This window comes from Abrus precatorius, unplaced genomic scaffold (genome assembly GCF_003935025.1).
Source record: "Abrus precatorius isolate BTA unplaced genomic scaffold, Abrus_2018 Scaffold3, whole genome shotgun sequence".
NCBI lineage: Eukaryota > Viridiplantae > Streptophyta > Magnoliopsida > Fabales > Fabaceae > Abrus > Abrus precatorius.
The window spans coordinates 19,297,837-19,319,356 of NW_020874373.1; the positions used below are offsets into that span (position 1 = coordinate 19,297,837).

At 34.5% G+C, this 21,520-nt stretch overlaps 2 protein-coding genes across 2 annotated transcripts; one reads left to right on the forward strand and one right to left on the reverse strand.

Annotated features, from left to right (window-relative positions):
• Positions 1 to 443: 443 nt before the first annotated feature.
• Positions 444 to 2,531, forward strand: LOC113862295 (protein LYK2). Its single transcript, XM_027495383.1, has one exon. It carries the CDS (start codon positions 444 to 446, stop codon positions 2,529 to 2,531), a length of 2,088 nt encoding a protein of 695 aa, XP_027351184.1.
• Positions 2,532 to 9,325: 6,794 nt separating this feature from the next.
• Positions 9,326 to 10,109, reverse strand: LOC113863857 (putative calcium-binding protein CML19). Its single transcript, XM_027497610.1, has one exon. The coding sequence runs from the start codon at positions 10,002 to 10,004 to the stop codon at positions 9,579 to 9,581; it is 426 nt and encodes a 141-aa protein (XP_027353411.1). The 5' UTR covers positions 10,005 to 10,109; the 3' UTR covers positions 9,326 to 9,578.
• Between the last annotated feature and the right edge of the window lie 11,411 nt (positions 10,110 to 21,520).

Sequence of the window (21,520 nt, forward strand, 5' to 3'; positions counted from 1 at the left end):
AGATATAATTTTCAAATCAAACAAGACGTAGATACATTTATTGCTTACTAACCTTAAAAGAGGTTAATTTAACTATCCCAAGATATTTAAATATTCAAAACCAGCAAGCATGTATGTGATATGCAAAACAGTGGCCTTGCTCGCATCACATGTACAAGTAGATGCATATAAAGGGAGGTTTGAAGCCCGAGGAGTGTCTAAAAGCAGGCAGTTAAAAGAGTGTTGCTATAGTCACCTGAACAGCTGGAGGCAGACTCAAAATATACAAAATAAACTTTGTGATTCCCAAGATTCCTGTCTCTGAACAGCTTTGAAAAATTCTGTTATCTTTCACTTAGTTATTTTGTATAGATCCGAAATATTCACTTCTACAAAGGCACAGAGTGAGAAAGAAAGGCTTCTATTTTAATAGGCCACTCCATGTTAGAGCTAGCTGAGTGGTCATGGGCACAGTAGAAATGATCATTGCATTTCACATGAAAGCTTTGGTCTTTTTCCTTTGGCTGTTTGTCCCCTCATTGGGCAAAGACTTGCTAAGCTGTGAGACAACATCACCTGATGCCTCTGGCTACCATTGCATTGAAAATGGGTCACAAAGCCAATGTGCAACATTTGCACTCTTTCTCACCAACTCTTACTACTCATCACTCTCCAACCTCTCCTCTTACTTGGGACTAAACAGGCTTTTAATAGCACAAGCAAATGGGTTCTCTGCAGGCACTGAGTTCCTCTCCCAGGACCACCCTCTTCTGATACCAATTGAATGCAAATGCAAAGGTGGATTCTTTCAGGCTGAGTTAACCAAAACTACCATCAAAGGAGAGAGCTTTTTTGGCATTGCTCAATCATTGGAGGGCTTGACAACTTGCAAGGCTATAAGGGACAATAACCATGGTGTGTCACCTTGGAATCTTGATGATAAAGTAAGGTTGCTTATCCCATTGAGATGTGCCTGCCCATTTTCATCTCATGTTAGACCACAACCGAGGCTTCTTCTTTCTTATCCTGTAAGTGAAGGTGACACAATTTCTAATTTGGCCTCAAAGTTCAATATTACCAAAGAAGCTATTGTTTCTGTGAATAACATATCATCAGAAGGCCTTAGACTTGGAAGCCTTGTACCCTTTACATCTATTTTAATTCCACTTAATGGTAAGCCTATTATTGGTCCTTTGGTTAAACCCAAGGAACCCAATTCTGGTTTTCCAACACCAACCAGCATCCCAGTGATTAGTCCCCACAAGAAGTCAACAATGTGGAAGACTCAATTGTATATTGGCCTTGCTGGGGTTGCACTTGGAGTCTGCATTGCTTTTGCTGTAGCCTTTTACTTTATCAGATTGAAGCACAAGAAGGAGGAAGAGAATTCATGCAAAGGAGATATGGAGCAGCAATATCTGAATCAGAGTGTGAGAACCACCTCCACCAGTGACAAGAAAGTTTCCTTTGAGGGATCTCAGGATGCTCTTGATGTGAAAATTGTTGATGTCATACCACGTAAGATGTTGCTGGAGACTTACACCATAGAAGACATGAGAAAAGCAACTGAGAATTTCAGTTTAAGCAATCACATTGAAGGATCAGTGTTCCATGGTCGTCTAAATGGGAAAAACATGGCAATCAAAAGAACAAAGGCAGGAACTGTGTCAAAAGTAGATCTTGGCCTTTTCCATGATGCACTTCACCACCATCCCAACATACTTAGGCTTCTTGGAACAAGCATGTTAGAAGAGGGGCAACAGCAAGAGCAAGAGAAAGAGTCTTTTATGGTTTTTGAGTATGCCAAAAATGGTTCATTGAAAGATTGGCTTCATGGAGGGCTGGCCATAAAGAACCAGTTCATTGCTTCCTGCTATTGCTTCCTCACTTGGAGCCAAAGGCTCAGAATCTGCCTTGATGTAGCCAGTGCCTTGCAGTATATGCACCATGTTATGAACCCAAGCTATGTGCATAGAAATGTTAAGAGCAGGAACATCTTTTTAGATGAAGAATTTGGTGCCAAGATAGGGAATTTTGGGATGGCAGGTTGTGTTGAGAATGACACTGAGGACCCACATTTCTATTCCACCAACCCTGCCTCTTGGAGTTTGGGTTATTTGGCTCCTGAATATGTGCACCAAGGTATAATTTCCCCAAGCATTGACATCTTTGCTTATGGGGTGGTCTTGTTGGAAGTTTTGTCAGGTCAAACACCCATAAGCAGGCCTAATGATAAGGGCGAAGGAAGTACTTGGCTCACAGATAAAATCAAATCCATTTTGGTGTCAGAAAATGGTAATCAACTAAGGGAGTGGATAGACAGTGCATTAGGGGAGAACTACTCATTTGATGCAGCTGTGACACTGGCCAACATTGCAAGAGCTTGTGTTGAGGAAGATTCTTCTTTGAGACCAAGTGCAAGGGAAATTGTTGAGAAGCTATCAAGATTGGTGGAGGAATTACCAGAAGGGGAAGGGGAAGGGGAACAACACATGTTAATGAGTGAAAGCTCTAGCAAACCTCTGGTGAAAGCACTGGAAAACAATCTGTGAATATTCCACTCAAGGAATCTATGCAAATCCAGTGATTCTAGATTTTGGTCATTAAATCAAGTCCTTGTTAATTTCAGTGCCTATATATATAGCCTATAGGTAATGCCTGCCTAAAAATTTCTCTTGCTCGTGGCTCTTGCTATGCACTCGAGTCATGTTTTTTTTTTTTAATGTAATTACCATAACAAATCAGAATAAGATACAGAACTTGTTCCTTTTCCTTTATCTTCCTCTATCTCATTGTTGCAGTGCTTAATCGAAGACAGCTACTTTGACTGATTCATTCAATGTTGAAAATAGAGAGAAACATATGAAGAAGGATATGTTTGTTATTTTTGTATATTGATTTAGCACAAAGAAGTGCTATTAATATAATGAGGAGTCTAGGTTAAATAAAGAAAATGTACAATTACAATCAAATGACATTCTAAATATGAGCTAATTATAGTGATTACAATAAAAATATTAATATAAGGATCAATATTAATTACAGTAACATACAACAATATTGTGTCTAACAATATTGTAAAACATATATTAGCAAATAGAAATTGTAGATTGAGAAAGATGAGATAACCCAATTAATAAATGAAGTATATACGCATTATAGCAGACATTTTTGTTTTATTATCCTGCTATAAATTGTCGTCATCCCAGGATTAGCTCTGGAGGCATATTTTGCTTGACAATGTGGACCAAATCTACTATGATCATACGTGGGTGCTATCGATCTCATGCATCTACACGTGATCAGATAAAGATTCATTTTTTGGGGTCAAATAATTCAACATCATATATAGTAACTAAATTAAATTTATGTTGCTAAAGGGAACATAGGATTGGAACACGCAATGCAGGCCAATTGGCCAAAAGCCTCACGAGTCACGACCCTCTAACAAGCATGCTCTATGACATTTCTTTTTTCAATTTGGTCGCCTGTGTCACATTTCTATGTATGGAAAAGTTGTGGCACAAATAATCAATTTGTATGAGAGCTAAAGGCCCAGAAAAAACTTTCAACCCTTCTTTCTTCTTTTTTTTGTTTTTTCCTCTGAAGGCTTGAGAAATAGGGTTGGCAATGAACTGAACCAATTTGATATTAATTTGAGACTCAACCCGTTAATTAAATGAACTGAAAATTAAACTCCATCATGATCAGATATTAATTGGTGAACTAAATGAGTTGAATTTGATTAAAAAAAAATACATTTTTGTCTCCTACTTTTGCTTCTGTGAAATTTTGTTTCTCCAAATATTCCTTATAACTTCTTATTTGTTAAAATTATATTATTTTACAATTTTATTCAATAATTATAAATATTTAATAAAAGTATGATGCATCGTTGATGTCATAAATTAGAAAAATATAAAATATGTAAAGAAAAATCAAACTAAACAAAATATAATGAAATCTATTTTTTAAACTTTTTATGTAATTATTTATTTTCTTTGCAAATATATGCAAAGGATACCTCCGTTATAATTTTACTAATCATAAGATAAATTTTAAGAGTAAAAAATTTAATTTGAATAATTAAAAATTATAAGTAGTTAAAAAAATCACATTTAAGCTAAAAGATAAAAACTAAATCAAGCCAAAATGAAACCCTCTTATCTTTATCGATGGTCTTTCTAAAATTTAAAATTTATTCCTTTTGAACTAAAAGATTTATTTCATGAGTACTCCCTATATTTGAATCGCTTTTCTAAATATTTGATGTGTATTTTCTATTTGTACTTGTTCTCTCTCTCTCTCTCTCTCTCTCTCTCTACTTTTGAATAATCATCCTTCTTCTCTTAGAGGAAGAGTCTTAGAAATGACCTTAGACATCACTAAAAACACGAGGGTTTTAGAGGAAGATGAGTGATAAGAAGGCGAGCAAAACTCTGGCTAGAGAATCAAACTAGGAGGTACAATAAAAGTATAAATCATAAGGAATAATTTCCAAAATAAATAGTGTTTATGGCTTAGGCCCATTTCTAGTCTTGTAGGCAACAAAAATGTTATAGTTCCAGAAAATATAGCTGTATCAGCCGAATAGTCAGAAACTAATAATTTGTAGTTAACATTCACTTCTATGCAATTCATAAATGTAGTTTCATTTATCACAATCCCAATTGTTTGCACTATGATGACATACTAATAATTTTTTCAAGACCTAATTCATCTCATACTACATGATATCTTGTCAATTGATAATTTGTCATCTTCAAATCATATGCCAATGCTAGTGAGTTTAGTCACAACACTAGAAAGCAATTAAGAACTTTTGTTTCAGCATCAAATTATGGTTCATAACCACGAACCAGACTCATTGACCATGATCATAATAATGTCGAAGTTTGTTCCAAAGAGCCTCAGCTACAAGGAAGAGACCCACAAATCCGATTCACATAGCTCCAAGGCTCCAAAAACACAACCAATTCATTACGTTGGTTACAGAACACCAAGCTGACTTCTTCCATTTCTTAGTGCCATAAGACGAAACTATCTTCCAACCACACTTATCAAATAAGTGCTATGATACATATATGATTCAACAACACAATTTCTTGTCACACGTCTATATTCTTTTATTGAATTCTTAATCAAAATCTAGCATGGTTTCTTCTATAATTCAAGCTTTTTCAAAATTTTCAATACCTAAAAAAGAAATATGAATTTCCAACAAACCAATCTCGTTAGCATCATCGGCTCACCATCATCTAATCCAACCTCGTATCACATCCAACTTGATTTGTTTCTTTCTATTAACTAGCAATCAACACCCATCAATTTGATGTCACAAGGATATTCTAAGTATATTCTAATAAATTTTAATTGCTTTGAAATATGATTTATTAAGTAAATAAAGATAAGTTATCAAGTCAATAAGGCAAGGTTTATTTAGTCAAAAATTATCGTTGATTGTTTACTAACTTAACCACGTCACTTTTCATTTTATCTTTTCAATAATTGATAATAATGCACACGACCACCATGGACTTAGATTCATTCATCTTTAAGTTTTTCTCATCCTTTAGGAAGTCAATAAAGAAATTTATTTAGTTAAGAGTAATTTTTCTTTTTGACTTTTTTTAGTAAGAGCTCATATAATTGTGGTGATGCCGATAATTAAGAATTTTGATCCATGCATCTTCAATTTTTTATGCAAATACAAATAAATTAAAATACTTTTCAAAAAAGAAATTTATTACTATAAATTTTTTTAAAAAGTTTAGAATATCTTACTCTTTGAAATTATAAAAATCAATAATTTAATAGAAAAATAGAATTAGAATTATTTATATTACTCAAGTTACCCAAACTATTGTGTTCTTCCAAAACTCAATTTAGGAAAAATGTTAAATTACAAAAAATTTAAAATTACATTAATTCTAAAATTTTTTTTTCTAAATTTGCTATAATAACACAACAATTATCAAGGTTTCAAGTTTCATAATGCCTCATTCTTAATATTTTCGATATCAAAACAAATTAATTCAAAACAAGCCACCAGGAACACAAATAATTTACTCATTCGAAAGAGAGCGTGGGAATCTGTCCCTTACATCACCCTTTTCTACTTTGTAAAAACATATATCCTCATCTTTACCTAAATAATTTGTTGTTGTTCTAAGGTTAAGAAAGGAAATTCCACCTCCAAACACTTGGTTTTTCCTTGTTTATTGAGTAAAATCTAACCAATATAATTGTGAGCTCTTAAGAGATATTAATGAAAAATAACAAAAAAAAATATAAATTCAAACAAAAAGAGGTAAAACCCTTTTACTATTGGTAGTTGGAAATTCTCAAAGCCATGATAGAAGAGAAAAATAATATCCAATAGGAAAAAAGAACTCACATTTGTTGGAGATGAAATCTTATAACATCTAGAACTTGAAGAAATGATGGATTTTCTTCTTGAATCAAAGGAAAATCATCAACAACGTGAAAGAGTGAGGAGAAATTACTAACTATTTTTGGAAGGGGAAAAAGAAGATAGAAGAATAAAATCATGTAAAAAGTGGGTTACCTTGTGAAGATTCAAGTGGAAAGCATAAAAAATTCAAAGATTTTAGTGAATTTTTCTTGAATTTCAAAGAGAAAGTGAATTTGAAGATAATAACTTGGAAAAGAGAGTTGATATAGGAATTTTTTGAGAGAATAAGATACTTATCTTATCCCTTTTTTACCACATCTAATCCTTTGGAAAAAAAATGAATGATTGTAGTTTATTGAAACAATATAAATGAGTTTTATATTCTTACTTATAGGAATTTTATGGGAATTGATCACTTTATCATCCATTGGAGAAAATGTTCAGCTAAATAAAATGTCATTGAATTACTTAGATGAATGTCTCTAAAGTCATCTTGGTTGTACTCTAGAATTTAAAATATTTTGATAATTTTATACTACTTAGGTAAGTAATTAATTACACAAAAAATAAGATAATTAACTAAAATTTATAAGATTATTATTATTATTATTATTTATACCTTCTATAATTTTTTTAAGCCTCTAGAATTTTTTCTAAATTATAAAACAAAACATTACGCGTGTAACATAAAAATAGGCTAAAATTAAAATTTTCAATTCTCAAAATAAATATGAAAATATATATAATTCTAGAATTTTTTATAAACATTTTTGTTTAAAAAAAGTACAATTAAAATCATCATCCTAAGTTTCTTTTTCTGAAAATCTAAAAATGATTAACAAAACTTTATGATTTTGATTAAAAAAACAAAAATGAAGCGTTACATTACCTAAAGTTTTAAGTTATTAAATAAAAACTATACGTTGTGTTATGTTTTATGTAGACAAATATTTTAATGTTTATGTTACTATCAAAATTTTGGACACCAGCATTCCTCATATGATGTTGATTCTAATTTATTCTTTTTCTTTTTTATGATAAAAAAAATTTAAATATAGATGAGTAAGATTTAGTTTGAACATAAACGAAGGATTTGTATAATATTAGTAATCTTATGTCTTTGTCATTTTGTGTCTAAAAAGAATAAGACAAAGACAACACACAATGTAATAGCAAGAATTTGTATAATATTAATCTATAAAATATACAAATTTCTATTTTGTCATAAGAAAAAATTGATCATTTATAAACAAATAAGTCAAGAAATATGAAATAAAACAAAATACATTATTACAAAAAAAATGTAAAATGTTTATTAAAAATTCTAAATATAGAGTCTTTAAGTTTAACTTATTAAGTTTCTTTTAATTTTATTGTAGAAAGAAAAAAATAAAGAAGAATTGAAATTGGTAAAAGGTCGAAAGGAGCATGTTTTGTGCTTCTGAATAATATTTTTCCTATAGAATAAGGGATATAAAAGAACAAACAAGTTGAGATAAAGAAAATAAAATTTAAAAAGAATGAAAAGAAGAATGAGGTGGTGAAGAACTTAAGAAGGAGAGGATAGCAATAGACGAAGGAAGAGGGGATGAGTCAAGTGCAAAGCCAATTTTTTACGTGCGGCTTGTTTCACTTTCATGCTTTGTTTTGCAACTTCAAACATTCTAAAGGATGAGCATTTGGGAAGAGTGGGAGCCTCTGATGCCAAAAATTTAAAAAGACAAAAATAAAAAAAATTACAAAAAATAATAAAATTTTAAAATATATTTTTATATTAATAAAAATAATATTGAATTAATAAATAATTATTTTTTATTTTGTAAAAATTAAAAATAGTTCTACTAGGCTACTCTACTGTTGACCTGCATTTTGACAAAGTTAAAAGAGAATAGATTAAGCGAGCCAACAAATGTGAAAGCTCAACCCACTTTAACACCCCTAGCATTTGGCTTTATTGACTTGTTTTAAAAATCATGTCTTCTTATTCCTTTGAATTGAAGAAGTATGTCTTTTTATTTTGCTTTTTCCTTCATCAACTAATAGAAGGTGAGGATCAACTTTGTCTAATTGCAATTAGGCACACTTCATTGGAGTTAAGATATCAAAGGGATGAAACTTCCATAATATGAAAAACTTGTCCAATAAAAAAAGCTTGAAGATGTTGTAGTAAGAATACTTAGAATGTGTGAAAATCTTCACTAGACTACATAAAACTCTAACGTCGTAGGGTTAAATCAGTATAAACCTCAGAATTTTCCTTCTTTCTACCTTTTTCTATTATTTTAACTAATTTTTGCATTAAAATTTTATTTACACTTTAAATATATGTTTTGTTTTGCAATAACTATCAATTTTGGCACCGGAGAATTATTTACACACTATCATTTTTGAAAAGTTATGAAACTCGATTTAACTCGTTTCTCTTGTTTTATGATCTGAATTTCAATTTTACTACTTATTATTATTTTTTTAAAATCCATAATACATATCATTTATTGATAGCATCACATGTATTTAATTAGACATATGACACTAAGAGAATCGCTGGCGTGATATAGTTTTATACATATCAAGTAATCAGTAATTACTGACAAAGATCATTTAAGAAAATAATTTTATACAAAAATCAATAAAAAAATATATATACCAAGATTAAAACTAAATTTAATCATATTTAAATATTATATATGTATATATACACACACAAGTCATTATAACATTACCCAAATTTCAAAAAAAATATTTATTAATTACGTTATATTATCTTATTTTGATTCGAAAAATTATAGAATATTTAATTTTTTATGTACTTCATAAGTTTTACGTCATCAAATTCAATATTACATGGCATCAAATTAAAACATTAAATTTATTGTCTCATTAACTTACAAATTATATTATGTTAATTTGATTTGAAAAATCATAGATTAATTATTTTTTAATGTATTTGATAAAGTTTACATCATCAAATTCAATATTACATACCATTGCATTAAATTCATTGTCCTTTATCACGTTATGTTTAATAAAAATGACAATGGTGATTAGTCACCTCCAAGAAAAGAATAAAACATATAGGTACATATTTACCTTTTGTGTTCCAACGAACAAAAGGTACATATGTACCTACAATGTGTCAAGACTAAAGCATACCCCTAAAGAATAAGAAACTAACGTACATTAATTACAACAACATCATGACCTTAAATTCATAAAAATCGAGTACCCCATCTCCATCAAGATCAAATTGAGCAATCATATTTTGACAATCATCAATACTTCTAGATTCCCCTAACCTACTAAGCATCCTCTTAAGACTCCTTGGTGTGATGCAGCCACTCCCATCCATCTCATACATCTTAAAAGCCTCTCTTAGGTCATTCACTTTATCTTCTTCTTTCCCTCCATCCACAAACTTCACAAAATCATCAAACCCCACCAGCCCATCCCCGTCCGTGTCAAGAAACGCCACCGCCGACTCCGCGTCCTCCGCCGATAACTCCTCGCCGATGGCCTCCACGCATTGCCGCAACTCCGACGGCGATATCTTGCCATCTCCATTTTCATCAAAGTAATTGAAAACTCTTTCATACTGGCTTTGCTTGTCCATGATAACTAATGCAATCGACCAAACTTTGTAATTTAAAGCATCCACACATATAAATATACATATAATTCTTAAAAGAAGAAATGAAGAAGAAGCAGAAGAAGAAGAAGAAAACGAAGTCGTAATGGGAGAAGATAAATTAATATAGTAGCAAAATGCCGCGTGGCGTGAATTGACCAAGCTACTTATCTGACCAAGCGTAACTATGAGGAAGATTCACGATATTTTTGTAATTATGTAATAACTTTTTTAAAAAAATTATGAAGAATTTTGTTATACATGGTTATTTAAATTTTACATAATTTTTAATTTTTTTATAAAATAGCATTAAATAAATTATAATTTTTTAATCTATATTTAAAGAAACAATAAAAATTAATAAATAATATTTTTATAATATTTAATATTATCAAAATATTAAATATTATATCATTTTATAATTTAATAAAAATTTATAATATATATATATATATATATTATTATATGTTTATAAATATTAGAAAAATCAAATAGAAAATCTATATATTTATCTTTTGAAATATAAAAAATATTTAATACTTTTTTCATTCAATAATTAGCATAATTTGTGAGAATAAAAGGTAAAAATTTATAATTATTCTATTACAAGGTATTTTATGGTTATTTTCAAGTATTTTTGTTTGTTTTAAATAAATAAAGTTGCTAAAACGTTAAATTAAAATAAATAAAAGTAAATATTAACAATGGAATTGAGTCTATCAATATTAAGCTAAAAAATAATAAATGTTATTCAATGTTACGTGGAAAAAACAACGAAAGAGCAGCAATAAAAAATTTTTTGATGGATTTGATGGTCTGCGTGGAGAACGAGTAGCCGCCGAAGACTATTTGTAGCACACATTACACACCGCTTCAATGTCAGTTGTCTACTTAATGTGAGAACATAACGAAATATAGGGAAAAATATGATTCCCCTTTAGTGGAAGTTTCTAGAAAATAACTGTAACCCCTTCCAAACGAAACCGCATCTTTCAGTGCTAATTATATATATTTTAATTTAATTCTTAAAGTTAAATTTAAATATTTAAAATAAAATTATTCTTATAAAAATATATTAATTTCTTATTAAATTTTTAATATTATTAAATACTTAACTTCAGGATAAAGATTAAGATTAATACTTTTTATAATTATATAGTCTTTTGAACTCATTTTATCAAACATCAGCATCATTAACCTCTCCCACAAGGTTTAAGCATTTAAGTTTTTATTAAAAAATAACATCTATTTTATTAAATTTATAAAAATATAATATATATTTTTTAATAAAGTTTTACTATTATTATTTATTTAAATTCAATTAAAGTTGACATCATACTTTTTATAAAAGAAAAATATAATTCATTCATTAAAATTAATACAATTAAATATATGTAATAATTTTATAATATATTTTAAAAATATCTATAGTATTAAATTACCAAATAAATAATTTAATTATATAAAAAAAATTTATTATATAAATAGGACACATAATAAGAATGTATATAATAAATGTTTAGTTTAAAAATTATAAAATATCATATGACTTAGTAAATTAATAATATTAAATACTTATTTTTTAAAAATTATTTATTAACTTTTTTATGTATCTAAGAATACATGTTAAATTTTTTATTATAAATATATATAGACACACGTTTGAATAAGTGTCTTACTAATACGAATCTCTCTCTCTCGAAAACTGTTTGAAAGTTTTAAAGTTTATTAAAACCTGTTTAATATGTGTAGACATATTTTATATATTTGACTTTTTAAAAGTTGTTAAATTAATTATTAGTTTTCTATGAATGATGTTTGTATATTTTTTTCATTTTAAAGAACACCTTATTAATTTTGTTTCAAAAGTCGTGCCTCTTGAAAGATTGGAGTGGACGATGTCAAGTTCCTGCATGGAAAATGTTACACTTGTATAACATTACAAACATATAATAATGCAATATGAATATATTTTTCAACACTCTTATATTTCACACTTTTTCTCATAAGTGAAAATATGTGCTGTTAGGGAAACACTAGTCTTCAAGTATCTGCTCTGAAGTGGTGACGTCTTTCTGATTGTCACTAACGTGGAGAGGGTACCTGCAAAAGGCACTTTGATGCTGAAGTCAGGATTTGGTTCTGAGCAATAAATAATATTTAATAATGAAAAGTCAACCCTTTACCTATACTTCTTACCTTCCTTTTATAGGCATTCTTATGGGTTAAGGGCCTGCTGAGTCAGCCTTGAATTTTGCCCCTTTACTTTAAAGTGATTATTATCCTTAATGGGATTAATTATCTTCTAATCCTGACAAAAGGTATTCAGTCAAACTGGGCCAAATAGGTACTCGGTTTCCTTTTTCTATATGTAGGACCAAGCAGTTCCAGTACACTAATCCCCCAAGCCTGAAGAGGTACGAAGCAAGGGCTTAATAATATACAGGTACTAAGAACATGTAGACGAGGGGGTACTCGGTTTGGTAGGATGGATGTGAATACCGAGGGGGGTGTTCGGTTCAAGTATAGAAAAATGAGGGGTGTATACACCGAAGGGGTATTCGGTTTATCAAAAAAGTGGTGTAGACCGAAGAGGTAAAAACAAGAAACCATAAAAAATAAAATAAATAATAAAAAAAAAATCATTCTAGAACTTCAGGGTTTTAGGGTTTCAGGAATTTTTAGAGTTGTCTCGATGTGTGTGTAGGAAATGAAAGAGTGTTCGATCTCAACCGTTTGATTTAGAAGAGATTTGTCGGTTTGGAAGGGATGCGACCCTTCATATGTTTGAGGGCCCTAAACCCTATAAATATATGGTGGTCCAGGTATTTTGTTCTCCACTTTTTCTCTGAGCCGAGAAGTACACACTATTGCTCTAAACTGAAGGGTATTCAAATTTTCTCTCTTTCTTCCGAACCGACTATCTGTGAGGTACGTTTAGTTTTCTTTTCTTTCCCTTCCTTATTTTACCATGGCCAAATCCTTGGAATGGGAGGACTCTTTGTCGGACTCATCTAGGCCGACTAGTATCGATGGTCAGAATGTTGAAGGAACCGAAGGGGGGTGAAATTTTCTTCAAGACCGAGTGGGGTAAATGAAGAAGTAGAGACTCACTTTAGAGAATGTAGTGACGAAGCTGAATCGTCTGAGTCAACTAATTCTGATTCTTCTGAGCTCCTACCGAGCATGAGCCCTCCTAGGAAAAGACCAATATTCTCTCCCTGTACAGTTCCTGGATACTAGTGGGTACACGGTGCAGTAACTGCCTACTTCTCTTGGTTTAGAAAAAATAGGAGTCTTCAATCTTTCGTGGACCATTGTGAAATTTCATTATGGGAATCTTCTGATCCCTACCCCATATCCATCGACCCTTGTCGAGGAGAGGAAACCGGGAACCCTAAATTTGTTTCTCAAGGGGAGTGTCAGGATGGCCGACACCTTCTTTATGTACGAGTATATGTTTAGAGAACTAGTTATAAAGCTGCCCTTTGACAACTTCCAAATAGGAGTAATAAGGGTTTTAAATGTAGCGCCGACACAACTCTATCCGAATGGGTGGGCGGCTATCCAAGCTTTTAGAGTACTTTGTAAATTTTATTATATAGAACCTAGTGTAGGCTTATTTCTTTATTTCTTTTGTACTCGTCCATTAGACTTAGCATGATGGATATCTTTAATAAGGCAACCAGAATTGCCACTGTTTAAGCCTTATGCTTCATCTTTTAAGGGTTTCAAGACCGGCTACTTCAAAGTAACCGTCCACCCTATAGGTAAAAATTTTTCTTTGATAGTGAAAACAATCCTCTCTTTCCCTTCCACTGGACCCGAGTGCCTTGCCGGTACGACTGGATTCCTGAGGACCTATTGTCGGCCAAAGAGATATCGGCTTTGGATTACTTGAAGTCTCTTCCCTGAGAGCTTCCTGCCCAACACATACTCCTAGTGTTAAAATCTCCTCACCCTCATCTGGACATGGATGGTATATTTCATCTTTATGATTTAGTTTTTGAATCAAGTTGTATTGATTTGACTTTTCCTTTTTATTGTAGGTTTGATGGCTCAACGCGGTGTTCACGTACCAACATATCGTCAAACCTTGAAGACCAAGACACCTAAAAACACACCAATTGAGGAGCACCGAAACCCTCAACTCTGCCAGAGATAACTGAGCCTCATCCTCCTCCCCGAGACCTTGCCATTATAGATACCCATCCCAAGAGGCGCAGAGAAAAGGGCAAGGAGAAAGGCAAAGAAAAAGAGGCCGAGAGGGAGAAAAAGAGAAAGCATTCCCATTCAGGTAGACCGAGTGGCTCAGAGGGGGCACAAAGTCAATCCTGAGGTGATATGATGGCTGGGGTTAGCAGCTCTGCAAACTCTGCTATTCCCCCATCTATCTTATCCGACACCTTCCTCGTCCCAAGGGTACATGGTGGACGAGTAGTTGCCCCTAACTTGCTTTCTGATTCAGGAAATGAAGTGGTCAATAACCTGGACCTCAAGTCCTTATGGCGATGCTACGTGGAGCTTCAAATTCGATCCATGATGATGCTCCGAAGACTAGCTTTGGAGCCCACACTCGAGGTGAAAAGGGTGCAGAACGAGTACTCCTCCTTTCAGCAAGCTTTGGCCAATAATGAAGAGATTCGATTGAATCTTTCTGAGACCAACAAAGCTTTGGAGGCCGAGGTGATTCAGTACAAAGAACACTACCATATAGTGGAGAGTCAGCTCCAGGCCACCGAGCAAGAGTTGAGGGCTAAGGAGGAAGAACTGGGGACTCTAAGGGTAAAATCTTTGGGACTTAAGGAGGCCTTAAGGGTCAAATCTGTTGAAATAGAAGAGGCATTGGCTCTTGAAAGGCAAAAAGCTGATGCTGAGATAAAGGCCTTTGCTGACAAGTGTTCGGTACAAGTGGCTATCAAACACGAGTCGGGCTTTAACCATGTCGTTCGCCAATGCTATGGTTTCTACAAGTGCCAGCCAACTTCCATTTCGATCTTACCAAAGATTTTTTCGGTGACATGTTTTTACCATACAACGACGTGGATGATGATGTGGAACTTGACACCAAAGTCCCTTCCCGAGTCGAAGTTAATAAGAATGCTCTCAGTCCTGAGGCCCTAGGTCCTGACGCACCCAGTCCTGACGCCCCCGGTCCTGATGCCGGAGAGGAGGGAAATTAGAAATAGATTTTTGATTTTCTTTGTATTCATAGGTCGATAGCGCCCAAATTTTATAATCCTTTCAAACATGAATACAAGTTCAATTCTTTTCTTATTATCTTCTGTGTTCTTTTATACAAAAAACAACCAAACCGAATAAACATAACATTTTTAATAAAATTTCCTTAACACTGAATACTTCTGTTTGTCCCATTACTGACCGAGTAGGAGTACTCAGGAGGGAATTGTAATAATGATTCATCCTTAGCCGAGTAGGGGTACCTCGAAGGAAATTAATTAATTCAACCATAGCCAAGTAGAAGTACTTGGGAGGGAATTGTAATAATGATTCATCCTTGGCCGAGTAGGGGTACTCAGAAAGAAATTAATTAATTCAACCTTAGCCAAGTAGAAGTACTTGGGAGGAAATTGTAATAATGATTCATCCTTGGCCGAGTAGGGGTACTCGGGAGGGAATTAATTCATTCAATTTTAATCAACAGCTGGAGAAATTTTATTGACACATAAAAACTGAATAGCTGAGAAGAAGTATTTCATTGATAAGGTGCCTCATTAAAAACCTTTCCAGGAAAATCCCTTTTCACTTTCTTTTAAGAGGACAAAACCTGGACGAGGAAAAGAATGCACCGATTACATGTTACAGGTGTTTAACTAAAATAATGCTTCAAATGTGTGACGTTCCAAGTTCTCAGTATAAGCTTTCCTTCCAATGTCTCTAACTTGTATGCTCCATTGTCTAGTCGTGCCGCTACCCAAAAGGGTCCTTCCAAGTTGGCTGCTAATTTCCCCTCTCGTTGGTCTCGACGTGCTTCTCCGATTACTCGCCATACTAAATCATCCACATAAAATTGTCTTGGGTTGATTTTGGAATTGAACTTCCTTGCCATCATTCTTCTGCTAGCCTCGGTCATTGTTGCCGCTTGGCCATGTACTTCATCTAGTAAATCCAAATTGACGGCTAGAGATTTGTCATTGGCCAATTCCTCAAAGTTTTCCCTTCGAAATGATTGTTCTCCAATCTCGACCAGTACCATGGCATCAGTACCATAGGTGAGCCGAAAGGGATTCTCCTTTATGGTGGTTTGCGGCGTATATCGATAAGCCCATAAGATCTCAGGTAGTTTCTCTGCCCATTCTCCTTTGCCCGAGCTCAACCTTCTTTTTAATTCATGTAAGATGACTTTATTGGCAGCCTCGGCTTGACCATTAGTCTGGGGATGTTCAACGGATGTGACCCTATGTTTGATGTGGAGCCCTTCCAAAAATTCATTAAACCGGCGATCCGTTAACTGTAATCCATTATCTGTAATTAAGGCATGAGGAAGACCGAATCGTGTAATAATGTTTTTCCAGGTGAACTTCTGAACATTATTGACCGTGATGGTGATGAGTGGTTCGGCTTCAATCCACTTGGTAAAGTAATCCACGATGACTATTAGGAATTTACACCGCCCTTTTGCGAAGAGAAAAGGGCCGAGAAGGTCCATTCCCCAAATGGCAAAGGGCCAAGGAGAATTGATGGGATGCAGGGTGTCGGCATGTTGGCGTAAATGAGAACGGTGTTGTTGATAAGGGATTCACTTCTTTACAAATGTTTGGCAATCTTGGGCGAGTGTCGGCCAAAAGTATCCAGCTCTTAGTATTTTAGCCGCCAAGGTTCATCCACCCGAATGGGTACCACAGATACCTTCATGAACCTCCCTCATGACATAGCTGGCTTGATCTTCATCAAGACATTTAAGCATCGATGTTGAAATTCCTCTTCTATATAATTCTTTGTCGAGAAGAAGGTACTTAGCTGCATGCATTCTTATTTTCTTGGCCGAAGCTGGATCCGTTGGTAAGCTGCTGCTGGCGAGGTATTGGATGATCGGGGTCATCCAATTTTGAGGCATATTTTCTATGTCCATGCACTCTTGTTTGGCAATGCTAGGTTGAGGAATTTCCTGATGAATCACGCTTTGTAATTGACCAGGTTTCCTTTGACTAGCAAGCCTATTGGCTTGTTCGTTCATGGTCCTTGGCGTATGTCAAACATGTACCCGTCAAAATCATCCTTTATATTTTTGAATTCTTGATAATATTGGAGCATAACCGAATCCTTCACCTAATATGCACCATTGACCTGTTCGGCCACTATTTTTGAATCACTACAGTAAGTGATGCGTTTTACTCCAATTTCTTTTGCTAATCTGAGACCAGCTAGTAGAGTTTCATACTCGACTTGATTGTTGGAGGCTTTGAATCCAAACTGAATAGATTGCTTAATAGTTACAATGTTTTGCCTTTCAAGTATAATTCCTGCTCCACTACCCAGTCGATTTGATGATCCATCAACATGCAGACTCCACATATCCAAGTTGGTGTGTTTTTGGGCAGTGAACTCATTGACGAAGTTTGCCAACACTTGAGCTTTAAGGGGGCGTCGATAGATATCGAATTGGGACAACTCGATCGTCCAGGCTACTAACCGATCAACTTGCTCTAGTTTACTTAAAATTTTGGCCGTTGGGCAATCGGTTCGCACCACCACCCGATGACTTTGAAAGTAATGTCTTAACCGCCGAGATGTGTGGATTAGGGCTAACACCACTTTTTCCATTAGCTGATAACGGGATTCAGAACCTTGAAGTTCTGGCTGATGAAGTACACAGGGGCCGGTTCGGGTGTTTCTTGTAATAGAACCGAACTAATGGCGTTATCTGATACTGCCAAATAAATAATCATCTCCTTTTCAAGCTTTGGTTTTATCAATACAGGCAGTGCTGCTAGCATATTTTTATATTGGATGAAGGCGGTCTCACACTTGTCAGTCCAAGCAAATTTTTGGAATTTTTTAAGCAAATCGATGAAAGGCCGAGACCTCTCCGCCATAATAGGCAAAAATCTGGTAAGGGCAGCAATACGACCAAAAAGTCTTTGAACCTCTTTGACATTTCGAGAACTAGTCATGTCGATGATGGCTTGGCACTTGTCAGGGTTTGCCTGGATCCCTCTCTCGGATAACATAAACCCCAAGAACTTGCCCCCAGCTACGCCGAATGTACACTTTTATGGGTTAAACCGCATCCCATGTCACCTGGCTTCCCCGAACAGCTCCTTTAAATGAGCAAGATGTTGTTCGAAGGCAGTAGATTTAACCACCATGTCATCTACATACACCTTCATGCATTTCCCTACTTGTTTTTTAAAAAAAAATTTCATCAACCTCTGATACGTCGCCCCTGCATTTTTCAGGCCGAATGACATTACTCGACAACAAAAATTTGTTGAGTTCGTGATGAATGTCGTCTTCTCTTCATCTGGGGGATACATCTAAATTTGATTATACCCAGAATAAGCATCATAAAAACTGAGTATCCTGTGGCCGGCTGCACCATCCACCAGGGTATCAATATTTGGTAGAGGGTATGTGTCCTTTGGACATGCCTTATTGAGGTCCGTGAAATCTGAGCACATTTTCCATTTACCATTTGCTTTTTTAACCATGACCACATTGGCTAACCACGTGGAATATCTGACCTCTCGGATAAAACTGGCCTGTAGCAACTTACCTGTTTCTTCTTCTACTCCCTTTGCTCTGTCACTGTCAATCTTCCTCTTCTTTTGTACTATTGGTTTGGCCCCCTTATAAACCGATAGGTGATGACAGAGAAATGCAGGGTCGATGCCGAGCATGTCCGAAGCTGACCAGGCAAATAAATTAGCATTACGTTGCAGTACTTCCTGACAGTCTTGCCTCTCTTGTACAGACAAACTAACCCCCAGATAAGTAACTTGTTCAGGCTTCGGTCCAAGTTGGAAAAGTTACTTATTTTCGTTGGGCACAATCTGACACCCCTCATCAACCCTAAGATCCAATTCAACCGCCAAGTCCTCTCTAGACCGAGGGGATACAATATTGACATCTCGTCTATAATCTTAGAATGGTTTGAGGCGTAAGCTTGCAAAATAGCATTCCCTTGCTGTCTTTTGGTCAGCATGAACGGTGAAAATTTTACCCCTTTCTAACGAAAATTTCATAGCCAAGTGAGAAGTAGACACTATGGCCTTCAACTTGTTTTAGGATGGCCTGCCGAGTAGTATATTATACAAGGTATTCGTGTGTACCACCAGATAAGTGACTTTGATACGTTTTCCCTCTTGCTCTGACTCGAATGAGGTATACAGGTCAATACATCCCCGAGTCTCTACTCGTTCTCCAGAGAAACCAACCAGTGGTTCGTGATATTCTCTAACCTCTTCTTCTGGTATGCCCAGCTGCTTGAACGTATTCCAGTATAGGATATCGGCCAAGCTCCCTTAATCAATTAGTATTTTCCGGACGGTGTAATTAAAAATATCTACACTAATGACCATGGGATCATCTTGTACCAGGTCCACTCCTTGAAAGTCATCGTCTGTGAATGTGATAGTTGAGATTCGGATTCTGCTGCTCAATGAAACGTTATTAACAGAGCGGACCTATCTGAGGTGTCTCTTTCTAGCTAAATGAGTGGGTCCTCTACCTATATTTTTCTCTTTCGTCATATCGTTCTACAGGTAGTTCTCGTAACTGGCTCTGCCGTCGTTCGGATTGCCTATCATCGTACCTTCTTGAGGATTGGGGGTACCGATTGTTGTTAACAATCTAAACACTAGCAAGTGCACTAGGATTGCAGCAAGTAATGAGTAATTTTTAAGAACAGGATATCGTCTCCACAGAGAATTTAGATTTCAAGTATTAATTCACAAAATTGTAACCATTTGAGCCATACAAATTTGGGAGGAGAGTTGTAACATATAAGAGTAATAAACCAAAACAATTAAGAGTAAAGAAATCTTGCAAAAAACAGATCAATGAATGCAATGTGGGATTAGAAATGGATTGAAAGGTAGTTAGGAATTTACTTTACAAGAATATCAATATTAATTCAATTATGCTTCTGAAAATTCAAGAACTTGGTTAATTGACAATCAGTTTCACTTATCAATAGCCAAAGGTTAATCCCTTAACTCATTGACCCTAACAAGCAACTAAACCCCCCTAATCCCTTAGGTGAAGTTCAATTTCAAGTTGCATTAAGACTTAGAACCTTAAGATTGCAGAATTAGGTCTCCTTATCCCTAAGAAATCCCCAAATTCTGATTGTTAACTCAGATCAGAGAATCAAATCCAACTTTCATTGGTAATTGTTCCTCTTTGATGAATCATACGAATTTCCATTCATATATTGCAAGAAAAGCATAATTCACAATTCAATTAATCCAAGAACTCAAAATTCAGAAGCAAGAGTCAAATCAATACATCAATTCGGGTTCCATAAACTCCTAACTACAAGAAAACTACTCAGACATGGAGAAGAGAAAGAGAAAGAGAAAGAAGAAGAAGAAGAAGAAGAAGAAGAAGAAGAAGAAGAAGAAGAAGCCATGGCCGGAAGCTCCAATCCGATTCCTCTTTGTGGAAGCTTCAAGACTTGACCCCAATCTTCTCTCTCAATCTCTCTCAACGACAATCTAACAAAAAAACAGAAAAATAAAACTGAACTCTCGAAAATCTGAGTGCATCTGGTATTTATAGAAATTCCCAGATTTGCGCGTTATCACTTTTATCAAAAATAGTAGCTACGCAGAAGGTTAGTTGGTTGCACGTTAACACTTTTATGAGAAAAAGTGGCCACGCATAACTTTGTTGATGTGAGAGCTCTCTGGAACTATCACTCTTGTTGATAAAAGTGTCACCGCAGACCTTAAGTAGTTGCACGTGATCACTCTTATGAATAAAAGTGACTACGCGCAATTCGCCAAGTTGAAGGCTCTCTAGAACGATCACTTTCGATGACAATAGTAGTTACGCAGAGCTTTCCTGATATTTTGTCTCTCTAGAACGCTCACTTTTAATGATAAAAGTGATAACGCCCAGCATGCTGAGTCTGAGGCTTCACTGGAACTCTCACTTTTCCTGGCAAAAGTGGTAATGCCCAGACTTCACTTCTTCTTTGAGCTCTGGAGTGATCACTTTCACTGACAATAGTGATCACGCCCAGTCTACATTTCCTTGTTCTTGTGTTTTGGAGTCCAGACTTGCTACTTTCCTCTTCCTTTCCATCAAGCCTCTATTTACATAAACCTTGCTCGAATTATTCCTTCAAAACCAAGTTTAAAAACTTAATTCCTAAGCAAAAATTCCACAATTGCTAAGATAACTACAAATTGAAAGAAAACTTCAATTCATTCTCTTTTTCTGAGTTTTTCTGCTTTCCTCATTTATTTTCCTTATCAAATGAGTTAGAATTATGCTAAAATATCAGTAAAAATATGGATTCATCACCGATCTCT

Coding starts and splice junctions, on each gene's coding strand:
- LOC113862295 (XM_027495383.1), top strand. CDS start 444: ATGGGCACAGTAGAAATGATCATTGCATTTCACATGAAAGCTTTGGTC.
- LOC113863857 (XM_027497610.1), bottom strand. CDS start 10,004: ATGGACAAGCAAAGCCAGTATGAAAGAGTTTTCAATTACTTTGATGAA.